General features: G+C 39.4%; 2 protein-coding genes across 9 annotated transcripts in view; both read right to left on the bottom strand.

Moving 5' to 3' along the window:
- Window positions 1-2,243: 2,243 nt before the first annotated feature.
- LOC136241592 (nucleotide-binding oligomerization domain-containing protein 2-like) lies at window positions 2,244-4,707 on the bottom strand. Its single transcript, XM_066032826.1, has 2 exons — window positions 4,658-4,707; window positions 2,244-4,609 (listed from the first exon to the last, which is right to left on the bottom strand). The coding sequence occupies exon 2, from the start codon at window positions 3,741-3,743 to the stop codon at window positions 2,364-2,366; it is 1,380 nt and encodes a 459-aa protein (XP_065888898.1). The 5' UTR covers window positions 3,744-4,609; window positions 4,658-4,707; the 3' UTR covers window positions 2,244-2,363.
- A 2,264-nt stretch (window positions 4,708-6,971) lies between these two features.
- Window positions 6,972-11,284, bottom strand: part of LOC136241595 (transmembrane 9 superfamily member 2-like) — a 77,606-nt gene continuing 73,293 nt past the window's right edge. For 5 of the 8 annotated variants that reach the window (XM_066032831.1, XM_066032833.1, XM_066032835.1 and 2 more), the window contains 2 exons: window positions 7,300-7,375; window positions 6,972-7,232 (listed from right to left, as the gene is read on the bottom strand). In XM_066032831.1, the coding sequence (XP_065888903.1) occupies window positions 7,303-7,375 (73 nt within the window). In that variant the 3' untranslated portion in view covers window positions 6,972-7,232; window positions 7,300-7,302. Of the gene's footprint in view, window positions 7,233-7,299; window positions 7,408-7,665; window positions 8,959-9,004; window positions 11,110-11,284 lie in introns of those variants that run through there. The other 3 variants (XR_010694353.1, XR_010694352.1, XR_010694351.1) reach the window with 3 other exon arrangements.

Genomic DNA, 11,284 nt, shown 5'->3' with positions numbered 1-11,284 from the left:
TGGAATATATTTTTGTGTCATCTGCAAATAAAAGAACTTTATTCCTTAATAATGATGGCAGATCATTGATGAAAATTGCAAAGAAGAGAGGACCCAAGACTGATCCTTGAGGTATTCCACTTATTACATCACTCCAACCAGACATTGAACCATTCACAGAAACTCTTTGTCTGCGTCCTTTCAAAAAGTCTTGTATCCAATTAAACAGATCACCTCTAAAACCATATGCATAAATCTTCTTGAGCAACCTTTCATGAGGAACAGAGTCAAAAGCCTTCTTAAAGTCAAGGTACAAAACATCTACTGAATTACCACTGTCCAAAGTCTCTGTCCAATCATCAAGTGCACACAGTAACTGTGTCATACAAGACTTGCGAGGGAGGAATCCGTGTTGACATGGTGACATCAAATTGTTGTTAAACAAATGCTCTAACATTCCCTCACGAATAATAGATTCGAATATACCGCCTTGTAGTTGCAGCTGCTTTGTCAGTTCCTATATAGGAAGTTTTGTAAAAGTTGCAGCTCTAGAATAGTTAGTGTACGTAGAGCCGTAGTACTGAGTGTAGGTAATTAGGTATTGAATGTATAGTGAGTTAGATATTAGCTAGGAGTCTAGTTTTGAGCAGACAGGGTGGTAGCTAACAGTGCAAGCTTTTTGAGTTGCAGTTTTTTTTTCTCTAGTTTTCTTTTTCTCATTTTCCCTGCACATTTTGTTACTAAATTCAGGTATGAGGTTAAGTTGTACATGGTTGGCTGAGAATTTTTCTCTCTTCAATTTTTCAAAATTGTTTTAAACATTTAGATATTAAATTTGCCTAGCTTGTGCTGCAGTATACTAGCAGCCATACACTCATTGTGAGCTCTGAGCTAGACTTGTTGGCTGCTACATTAGTTGTCGTGTTGACATAGTAGGACTATAGCATTAGCTACTAGTGTTGTGATAGTAGTTGAGTAGTAGCTTCTAGTGTAGTCTAGTAGTTAGGCTATGTTGTGACTTGTTGTTTATTGTGAAGTGGAGCAACGATGACAAGTGAGTGAACTGTATAGCTAGTAGCTAAACTAACAGAGATGGGGATAAAGCTACTAACATGAGACAAGCTTTAAACTGATCAAATTGAAGTAACAAATATGTACAAGTGGCTTAGTCTAATACTCTTAAAGGTTTAATTGGGTTGTGTAGAAAGAACTGGGCTATTTTGATCAGTGATATAACCCATGACAGGTGCTGGAGCATTTCTTGATTTCCAAAATATTGATTGCTGCTATCTCAAACTGCTTTACCCCATCTCTGAGCAGTTATCACTGAGGGAAGCTAGTCTGGTCAGAGATGAGGTGTTGACAGTGTTTTTGGCTTTACGTTGAATCAGGCCTCTAAAACCAGCAAAATTGTAAATGAAGTGCCAATTGTAAGGTATATGTGGGTATTATGAGTCACTTAAGTTAAAAACATTCTTATCACCTAATAATGTGACCCCAATTTTTCATACTACTTGTAGGCAAAGGTGTACCCATAAACTACACTATCCTAAAATTTCAAAAATTATCCTACCATGTGGTGGGCTGTATGATTTTTTCTCTAAAGTACTTTATGTGCTCCTGTTATGAGTCATATAGGGGTATTATGGGTCACAATATTCATTACTTCATAAGTTAATTATTTTATATTCAATTATGGTAAATGTTGTGGAAATATTTACAGGCACTCTAATGGCATTCAAAACAACATAGTTGACTTTATATATGGTTTTTGCACTTTATATCTTCATGCTCCTTACTACATGGTAAGAGGTAGCTAATCCAGAGCAGCATTCCTACTAAGTTATCTTTTAATTGGATTTGAGGTTAGCTTATGATCACTATCTATGTTGATCTGAAGTAGTATCATTCATTTCTTTCTAAATCTACAGGATTTAACCCTCTGAGCATATTTAAGCTATGTGACCCTTAATACAACCTGACCCAAAATATCAGCATATACCTTAATTGTAGCTTGAATTTGATTTGGTTAGAAATACTATAAATATTTTGAAATCTTATATTACGATTTCCCTAAAATCAACAAAATTGTAATTGTAGCTCAAATTTAATTCTGTTAGAAATACTAAATATATTTGAAATCCTAAATATTGCAAAATCTTCAAACGTTCCGACAAATTTTATTTCTTCCCTGACAAGTCCCAATTCTTGTCCGATACTCAAATAATGTCAAATCTTAACATTTCATGATGGACCCCTCAACGTTACCAATTAACATAATTTTAATCAAATAATAAAATTTTTATCAAAATCAGAACAAAATGACACTTGCGGCCATTACAGTCATAAAATAGTACAAAGTGAAAACTAAAGAAAAGTAGCTACTAACAGGAAATGATCAGTTTTGTTTGACATCCTCTACTTTCTCTGTTCTTGTTAATTACTTCTTCTAGTGATCTAATCCTCTTCTCAACATCTTCAGTGTAACCATCATAGGGTAGCAATAGCACTTCTAATGTGTCGTTATTGTTGAGCGCTTGTAGTAGACGTTGAGCAGCTTCTCCACTGATCTTGTTGAGCCACATCCCCAGCTGGACTAGTGATATATTGTTCTTCATTGTAGTGGCAATGACATCACAAGCTTCATCAGTGATGAGATTGTTGTCAATGTAGAGCACCTTCAGTTTGTTACCCTTTGTTAGTGCAGTGAATAGGGTAATGGCTGATGGTGATGATAAGCTGGTATTACTCATGTGCAGTCTCACTAGCCTAGAGGAGGGATGGGTCAACATGTTGTAGAGAGCAGGGTCCTCTCCGATGGTGCGGTTATATCTAATATTCAACACTTCCACTCTACAGTGGATGGTGAGGTCACTAATGGAGGAAGAGGAAGATCTGGTGAAGCCATTACATGACAAGTCTAGGTGTGTAATTGTGACGTCATGAGACATCAGATCACGAAGAAGAATACTAACGTGATGATCTTGGATATGGCACCACAACAAGTTAAGCTCCTTCCACTCCTTGTGGGGTAAGCAGGTAAGGAAGAGTGTAACACACTCAATATCGTATGGTGATAGGCTAGTGCTAAGGTTGATTACTTTGTTATCGAAGATTTGTGCTTGTTGTATAGAAGTGTACATCGCTTCATCGCTGGCCTCGTGGAAGGAGCGAAACAAGCGGAGACACTTCAGTTGCTCCTTCAAGAATATTTCAGCGATGGTGATAGTGTCGTCCCCACCGGAGAGAAATTGTTTAAAAGCAGATCGCTGTCCCTTGGTAAGCGAGGTGTACATTGCAAACATGTTGGAATGAATGTCGCTCCAGAACTTCGCTTCGAGCACTCGCAGCTCTTCGTCTGGAGGAAGCTGAGTGATATGGTGAGCGGCCATGAACTCCTGAATGGAAAAATGGACGAAGTTGAATGTCATCGTCTTGCCAGTGAGGCCGAAGTGTTGAACAGCCTGTAACAGCCCAAAGCCGTCGAGTGCACCTTCGATGCTTGGGCAAGCTGCTCTCATCTCCGCCAAGGTAAAGATTAGCTTGTTGTTATTAATACCCTCGAGGGCTAACTTAGACAGCTGTTTAACTATTGTATTACAGGGCTCGGGGAGGTTGGCTAGATCAGTGATGGTGTTATCAAGAGGATGACCAGACTTGGCAAGATGTCGACAGATGGTAAGACAGATGAAGTAATTGTAAAGCTGTGTAGAATTGCTAGGAAGGGGAATTCCCTGTTTGTACAGATAAATTAAGATTACCATATTGAAGGGGATAAAACACAGACCACTGATCGTCAGATTACCTTCAAGATATTCGGTGAGCTCTGTGACTGCATGTGGCTGTCCCTTCAGGGACTGTTCAATGTATAACTTTCGTTCCTCTTTAGCAAAGCCCAAGATGTCAACTCTGATGGTGGCTTGTTGTCGGAGTCTCACTGAGGCATGTGGACGAGATGACACTATCAAGCCACAATCAGGTAACACCTTACGCTTCAGTATATCAGCAACTAAACTATCTTTCTGTAGATTATCTGGGAATTCATCGTAGCCGTCAAAAAGAAATACAACATCTTTGCCGTTGTTCTCAAACAGGTATTCACTACATGCAGTGGCAATTTCTTTCGCTTTTGTCTCTCATTTGCAGACCAACTGGAAGAGATCAGTGACGAGTGACACCTGCTGCACTGCTGGGCTACGTAACTGAATGAAGAGAACTAACTTGATTTGTTGTAACAACATTCCTTTAGCCCAATTGTATGCTATTTCTTGTAATAACAAAGATTTGCCAATACCAGGCAACCCCTCGACTAAGATAAACTGCGCATTGTCACTTTGTTGTAGTGGAGCTAAGATATCAACTAGTTGTTTAGTTATCTTACGGTTATCAAGTGCTTCTCTCTGTGATTGATGGCTATCCTGTGGGTAACGCTTGAAGTAAGGTCTACCTGATTGGATAGATCCAGCCAATTGTAATGCAGCTGTTGGTTTGAAGGTGTATTGACCTTCATGATGAACCAATAAAAGTGGAGTAAAATCTTGTGGCTGGTTAGGTGGCCAAGCATCTTCATCAATAGCAAACCTTGTTTGTATATTAAGTTGTCTCACTCTGTCGAACAATATGGAGACTCCTATCAACAACACATAAAATGGAGCACACAATAATGTGTCCACTCTACCTTGATCAGTGACCGTTGACTTGTCCATGTCAGGTTTAGAGGTCACTATAGTTAGTGAAGACAACACAATAGCTAGTTAATACAATTGTTTACCTACACATGTTGTACACACACAATATAACTAGTCACCTTTATCAGGAGCTTGATCACTGGACACTGCAGGTGACTCTATCACTTCAAACATCTTCTCCCAACTAGCAGAGGGGTCCACTTCAAGCCACTTCTCCAACATTTGGTTACAGCACCATTTGACGTTAGTAGGATAACCAGCCTCTATTTTTTTTTTTTTTTTCCCCGGGCTGGATGGACTGCCCTTGCCTACCACCCCCAGCACAAAGAAAGCACGTGCTGGACAACTGAATAAAAAGGACCAGATTACTAAAAGTTTAAAAGTCCCTGTGCTCATCAATGCGGCCCATCTCAGGAGAGGCATCAGAGGAGCGATGCGAGATGGACCTACTTCCACGTATGCACATTGTAGCTGACCGAAGTAGAGAAAAAGACAATGTGCATCGGATAAAAGCCAGAGTCTGACTGTAACTAGTAGAGCCGCGGCGAGATAGATGGTCAGCCAAACGACGGTAGAAAACTATTGCCTCCCTTCCCATACCTCCAGTGGTTGCAAACACAAGGGGAGTGAAGGAGGCCTGCTCAACCTCTCTGACACGGTCACCATACTCACGTTTCTTCTGTGCCTCGTGACGTCGATACAAAGAGGGGACACTGGTGTTGCAGTAGCTCGGTGCATTAGGATGAAACACCCTTACGTCAAAAAAGGCACTTTGCCGCTGCCCCCAGAATCCCCTAGCATGTATGTCTGCCCTAGCCTCATCCTGACGGTTGGCAGTCTTAGGTGCAATGATCTCCCCAGTAAGTGGCTGTAAAGGTGGCTCAAGGGCCACATCATGACATGTCTTGGAAAGCCACTCTGCAGTGATGTTTCGCAAAGCATTGTGGCGAACAATGCTTTGCGAAACCTAGTGACTTGCATGACCTTCTTATCAACAATTCTCTATCACTAGCAGTGGCGGAGCAAGTAGTTGATATGAGGGGGGGCTCCGCTGAGCTGACCCAGACTTATTTCTATAGTTTGGTAAGGTGAGACCAAAACAAAAAAAAAAAAAAAAAAAAAAAAGGTCACAACCATTCAACCAACTCACAAGAGCTTTCCACCTCATTTCTAGCTGATAAACTACATAAAAATCCTTACATAGCTCGCTACACACTGACTACTTTATTAGAGTGACTGCTCTATTAGAGTATCTCGATCTTTATCACGGTTTTCAGCCCCACTCCAAGAAAGGTAATTTGGGTGTGATATCATTCTGAGGGGGGCTAAGCCCCCCCTCAGCAGACCTAGGGGGGGGGGCCTTAGCCCCCTAGTCCCCTCCCCCTTTCCGCCGCCTATGATTATGTGGGTAAAGTGTAGTCTCGTGCCAATTGGGGCTCGCGCTACTTATTTAGACTAGGTAAGGTATAAGTTTGATGGTATGTGAAGATATACGGATATTGAGAGGAAAATAATTCCTTTCCTTACTGCCACCCCCAGCACAGATTGCATAAGTGTTGTGACATGTGTAGTATTTCAACAATCCTTATAGGGTTTGAAGCACATCAAGAGAATAACACCATTTTTGGCATTTGCCCTAATCATTGGTAGTGCGAGTTCAAGGACACACCACAGTTGTGTTAATTGCTCATGACTTTCTCATAGGAAAAGGGCCAGCTTACAGTGTTGTAGTGAAATGACGTTGTAATTGCTCTAAGTGTAGTGAAGGTGATCAGTTACCATGACAACCATCAATAGTTCATTATAATTTTATATGACCTCTTGGTAGTAGTACATGTACTACATCTACCTGTAGTGTATAATACAATTCCCCATGTTATCTACTGTCTGTTGAACAGCAGCTGGGATCATGATCCAATATCAAGCAATCAGGGACTTTTTAAAAAGGTATCAACCGATCAAGATGTCCTGGTGATCAAACACCTTCAAAGCCTAACTCAGTTGTGATTCTAGACCTGACCTACAGGGGGGCCAAGTAGGGAACAGTATGACTATTGTTGTATGACAGTAAAACTTCAGGGGGGGTTGGGGCAACAGCCTCAATTTGAAGGCAACAGCCTAAAATTTCGCTAAAAACATGAAAAATGCAAAAATAACAATGCCAATCTATACTGCAACTTTCCCCCAATATTGTTCGATTTATTTTTCAGCAGAATACAGAATCGTCTATGGCCTAACTTATAGCAACACAAGAAATTACTAACAGTTGATAGTCAAGATATATCAAGACATTCATAGGTGAAATCAAGCAATCAAGACTCCAGTGAGATAGATGACACTAAACCACAACATTAAAAACCACAAAAGGGTACACATCAAATAGTTCTCAAACACACCTCAGTTGAGGTGTGTTACACCAGATACACCATGTAGGGTAGGGGTCACATGACAATCACTATAATAATGTTTTATGATAGAAATAGTTTTGTAGTGTTTTCAATTGTAACTATACAGTTTGAAATCTTTGAAGAACAATCTTGTTATGTGTCCTTATCATCATCTATCCTGTGATGACATCACATGACATAATAACTAGGGAAAGTCCCTGTGTACCCCACTATGACACACTTACTGGTTACATCACAAGATGATCTTCTTTGTGATGTTCCAAATGTGATCCCAGCTGTTGTAATGTTCTAGAAATGTGACTAAAATGAATGTCACTAGAATGGTTGATGATCTGACAAAGAACAAACAACTAAATGACACTTGTATACAATGTACACATCAGCTGGATCCTCAAAAACATTTACTAACTGATCACATGTGATCTAGAAATTTGGCTCATTTGTAGCACTACTTGACCCACTAAATATCTTTTCATTAAAATGTCCAACACAATACAAGCACAAAGAAAAATTTGGAATTTTCAACTAGAGTAAGGACCATAGCACATCGATAAAATTGGAACTTAAGAGTTCGGCGGCATCAACTCTACCTGATGGTGTTACTATTGCCAGGCGTTCAACAACGTCCTTGGCAAATGACTTCGGGGACATAGGCTTCTTCTTGGGGGTCTTACCGATGATATCTGCAGACAGATCCAGGAGACTACTATCGATGTCTTCAATAATGCTACTTGTGTGGAGGAGAGAAAAAAAATGTAAACAATAAAATGTTTAATTTTAATGCTGTAGTAAGTTAAGATATGTGTTAAGAGGTGATTGGTGAGAGAGAAGATGGTAGACGGAACTCTGTGACGTTGTTCAGAATTCCAGGAGACTCTGACAATACTATTGTCAATAGTCAGGTAACTAAGAACTTAATACTAGTCACTATTTGAATAATATGGTTCAGCGGCATCGACTCTACCTGATTAAATGGTTACAGACCCAAGGTATATTCAGTATCCTTGGGGAATGACTGTCGAGATTTCAGTTTAGATGGTGTCCTTGTGATCACATCGGTGAACTCATCCAGGAGACTGGAGGCATACAAGTCCTCGTAGTTTCTACTTATGGAAATAAAATATCAAAAGTTAGTTTATATGCAAATAAACTTGTTTATATTATATTATATTGGTACAGAGAGTAAATTGAAGACAAAAGAGGAACTCTAGATCTGTAAAGACAGTTAGAATTCCGGCAGACTCTGACAATGGTATTGTCAATAGTCAGGTAACTAAGAACTTTATAGCAGTCACTTACTGAGCTAAAAAGTGATAGCCAACAGACTTTAGGGCAGACTAGCCCAGTAATAGCACATGATCACAACTACTAACTAAAATAATGTACTAAATATAGATTATGAGGTATACTGTTACAAATTCTTACATGGTCACAAGTGTTGTAATGTGTTACTAAGTATAGACTATGATGGCACTTAAGGAAAAGTATAACATGCCATGAGGTAAGAAAAACTTCACTCCAACATTTGCACACAGCTCCATGCAATCTGTTTCTTATTTTCCACCCTAAGAACATTGTCACCTGACGAAGCTATAGAAGCAGAAATGCATTGTGACTGCTATAAAGTTCTTAATTACCTGACTATTGACAATACCATTGACAATACCATTGTCAGAGTCTACCGGAATTCTAACTGTCTTTACAGATCTAGAGTTCCTCTTTTGTCTTCAATTTACTCTCTGTACCAATATAATATAATATAAACAAGTTTATTTGCATATAAACTAACTTTTTATATTTTATTTCCATAAGTAGAAACTACGAGGACTTGTATGCCTCCAGTCTCCTGGATGAGTTCACCGATGTGATCACAAAGACACCATCTAAACTGAAATCTCGACAGTCATTCCCCAACGATACTGAATATACCTTGGGTCTGTAACCATTTAATCAAGTAGAGTCGATGCCGCTGAACCATATTATTCAAATACTGTTGTTACAGGTTTTTGCAATTGAATTCGGCGACTTTGCAATTGAATTCGTCCCGTTTGCAATTGAGTTCGTCGCTTTTGCAATTGAATTCGTCCCGTTTGCAATTGAATTCGTCCCGTTTGCAATTGAATTCGTCGGTTTTGCAATTGAATTCGTCGCTTTTGCAATTGAATTCGTCGCTTTTGCAGTTAAATTCGTCCATAACAAGAATGGCAGCTGGAGCAAACATGAAAACATGATGTAGCAGCTGCTACAAGAACTTGTTCAAGTACAACAGTAGTAAACAACTCTTTATAAGGCAATAATTCTTCCTCTACAGCCTCTCCAACAACATTCCAAACTCTACTACGCCATTCGCGATGGGTGTGGTCACTCGCGAGCAAGCTAATTAACTTGTCAGACAGCTATCAACTTCGCGTACTACCAGCTACAATTACCTTCTAGTGTCTCAAGTGTAACTCTCCAAGGCATAAATAGTTCATCTCTTAATGAACGGGTTGGTTTCTTGGAGCCGTTTTGTTTATGACGAATTGTAATGCAAACGCGACGAATTCTATTGCAAAACCGACTAATTCAACTGCAAAAGCGATGAATTCAATTGCAAAACCGACGAATTCAATTGCAAACGGGACGAATTCAATTGCAATACCGACGAATTCAATTGCAACACCGACGAATTCAATTGCAAACGGGACGAATTCAATTGCAAAGGCGACGAATTCAATTGCAAAAACCTGTATATCCCTACTGTGCATTTCCATTATATATGGTATCTTGAGCACAGTAGGAATATAACACTTCTTATTGTTTTACTGTGATTTAATATTGTGCACTACTCCAGCTTGTTTCAGTACTTTTTATTGATGTGCTATGGTCCCTACTCTAGTTGAAAATTCCAAATTTTTCTTTGTACTTGTTTGCTAACTTTTTTTGTAAATAATTATTATGACCGGTAAACCCACGCATACTGCATCTGAAATGGCGCCGCACGCCCCAATTATCGTCAGAAGAGTAAGTATCCATTACGCTTCGTTGTCAGCTATATTCAACCCGTTACGCAGCATTTTCGAATCAAGAACTGTTCGAAAAGCACTTCTGCACACCAAGAAGCATTCCGAAAGAAATGATGCCGTGCCCCAGTTATATCAATTATCGTATAAAAAGTGAAGTATCCATTACGCTTCGTTGTTGGCTGTGTTCAACCCATTACACAACAGTACGAATCAAGAACTGTTTGACAAGCACCTCTGCTATCAAAATAGCCGCTATGAAAAATACGGATGATTTCCGTTACGTGAAGGGAAGCCATCACGTGCTATCGCCAAATTGACACTTTTCGCTGTCAGCAAAGATGAATGGGACACAAAGGAGGACACTGGTAAGTCCATGAAGAATGCACTGTACGTACTGTGGTATGCCAAAAGGCACCTGTCGGGACGAAGCGACGTTGAACAGTGAAAAAATCAAGCCCGTAGCCTTAGCCGTTATCGAGTTACGCTTGCCTGAAGGCATCAGTCAGTCAGTTACTTACTCAGTCAGTAGAAAATTCCGTTAAATAAATTATTTTTAAAATTCCATAGCAATTTGTTGAAAGCATTTTGGGAAGCTTGTTTGGGCTTAGTTTCACCTAACCAATACTGCCTGATCGTTGTTAGGGGAAATTGAGGCTGTTTATTGGGTGATATTAATTCGTGGGCCACACCTACTCCTTTGTGGTTCCTACTATACACTACTACTGTAGTGTATGATTATGGTCTATCTACCATACATTTCCTGTGGGGAAGCCATAAAAGTATGATGTCTATTACAACTCTATTCTGAACTTGTAATGGAGCCAAACTACATGTGATGTTGTTGACACCTTCACTGTCACCTTTAATCATCTGGTTGGCTGAAATGTTAATTCTCTTGAGAAAAAAAATCGACTTTTAATTTTCAGTTTTTTTCAGGATCCAGCTTAACTTATAGTAAATGTGACCGTCTCAGCAAAACCCTGACTTGTTTGCACAAGCATGTGTATAGAGAAAATCGAAATTTTAAAATAATTCTGCATGCTACAAAAAAAAACAAAAAAAAATACGTAAGTATTTATCGGGCCAGTACTCAAAGAAGGAAGACTCAAATCGATTAAAACTATATACCATCTTATTCACCTGTGCATGGAGAGTTCAAAAATCTTTGTTTCATTTCTCTAGCTCCAATGGTATGCGTGTCACA

Source organism: Dysidea avara, chromosome 12 (assembly GCF_963678975.1).
Source record: "Dysidea avara chromosome 12, odDysAvar1.4, whole genome shotgun sequence".
NCBI classification, from domain to species: Eukaryota; Metazoa; Porifera; class Demospongiae; order Dictyoceratida; family Dysideidae; genus Dysidea; species Dysidea avara.
Note: the sequence above shows the minus strand (reverse complement) of the source record. Positions and strands in the feature narration are given on the sequence as shown.

Coding starts and splice junctions, on each gene's coding strand:
- LOC136241592 (XM_066032826.1), bottom strand. CDS start 3,743: ATGGTAATCTTAATTTATCTGTACAAACAGGGAATTCCCCTTCCTAGC.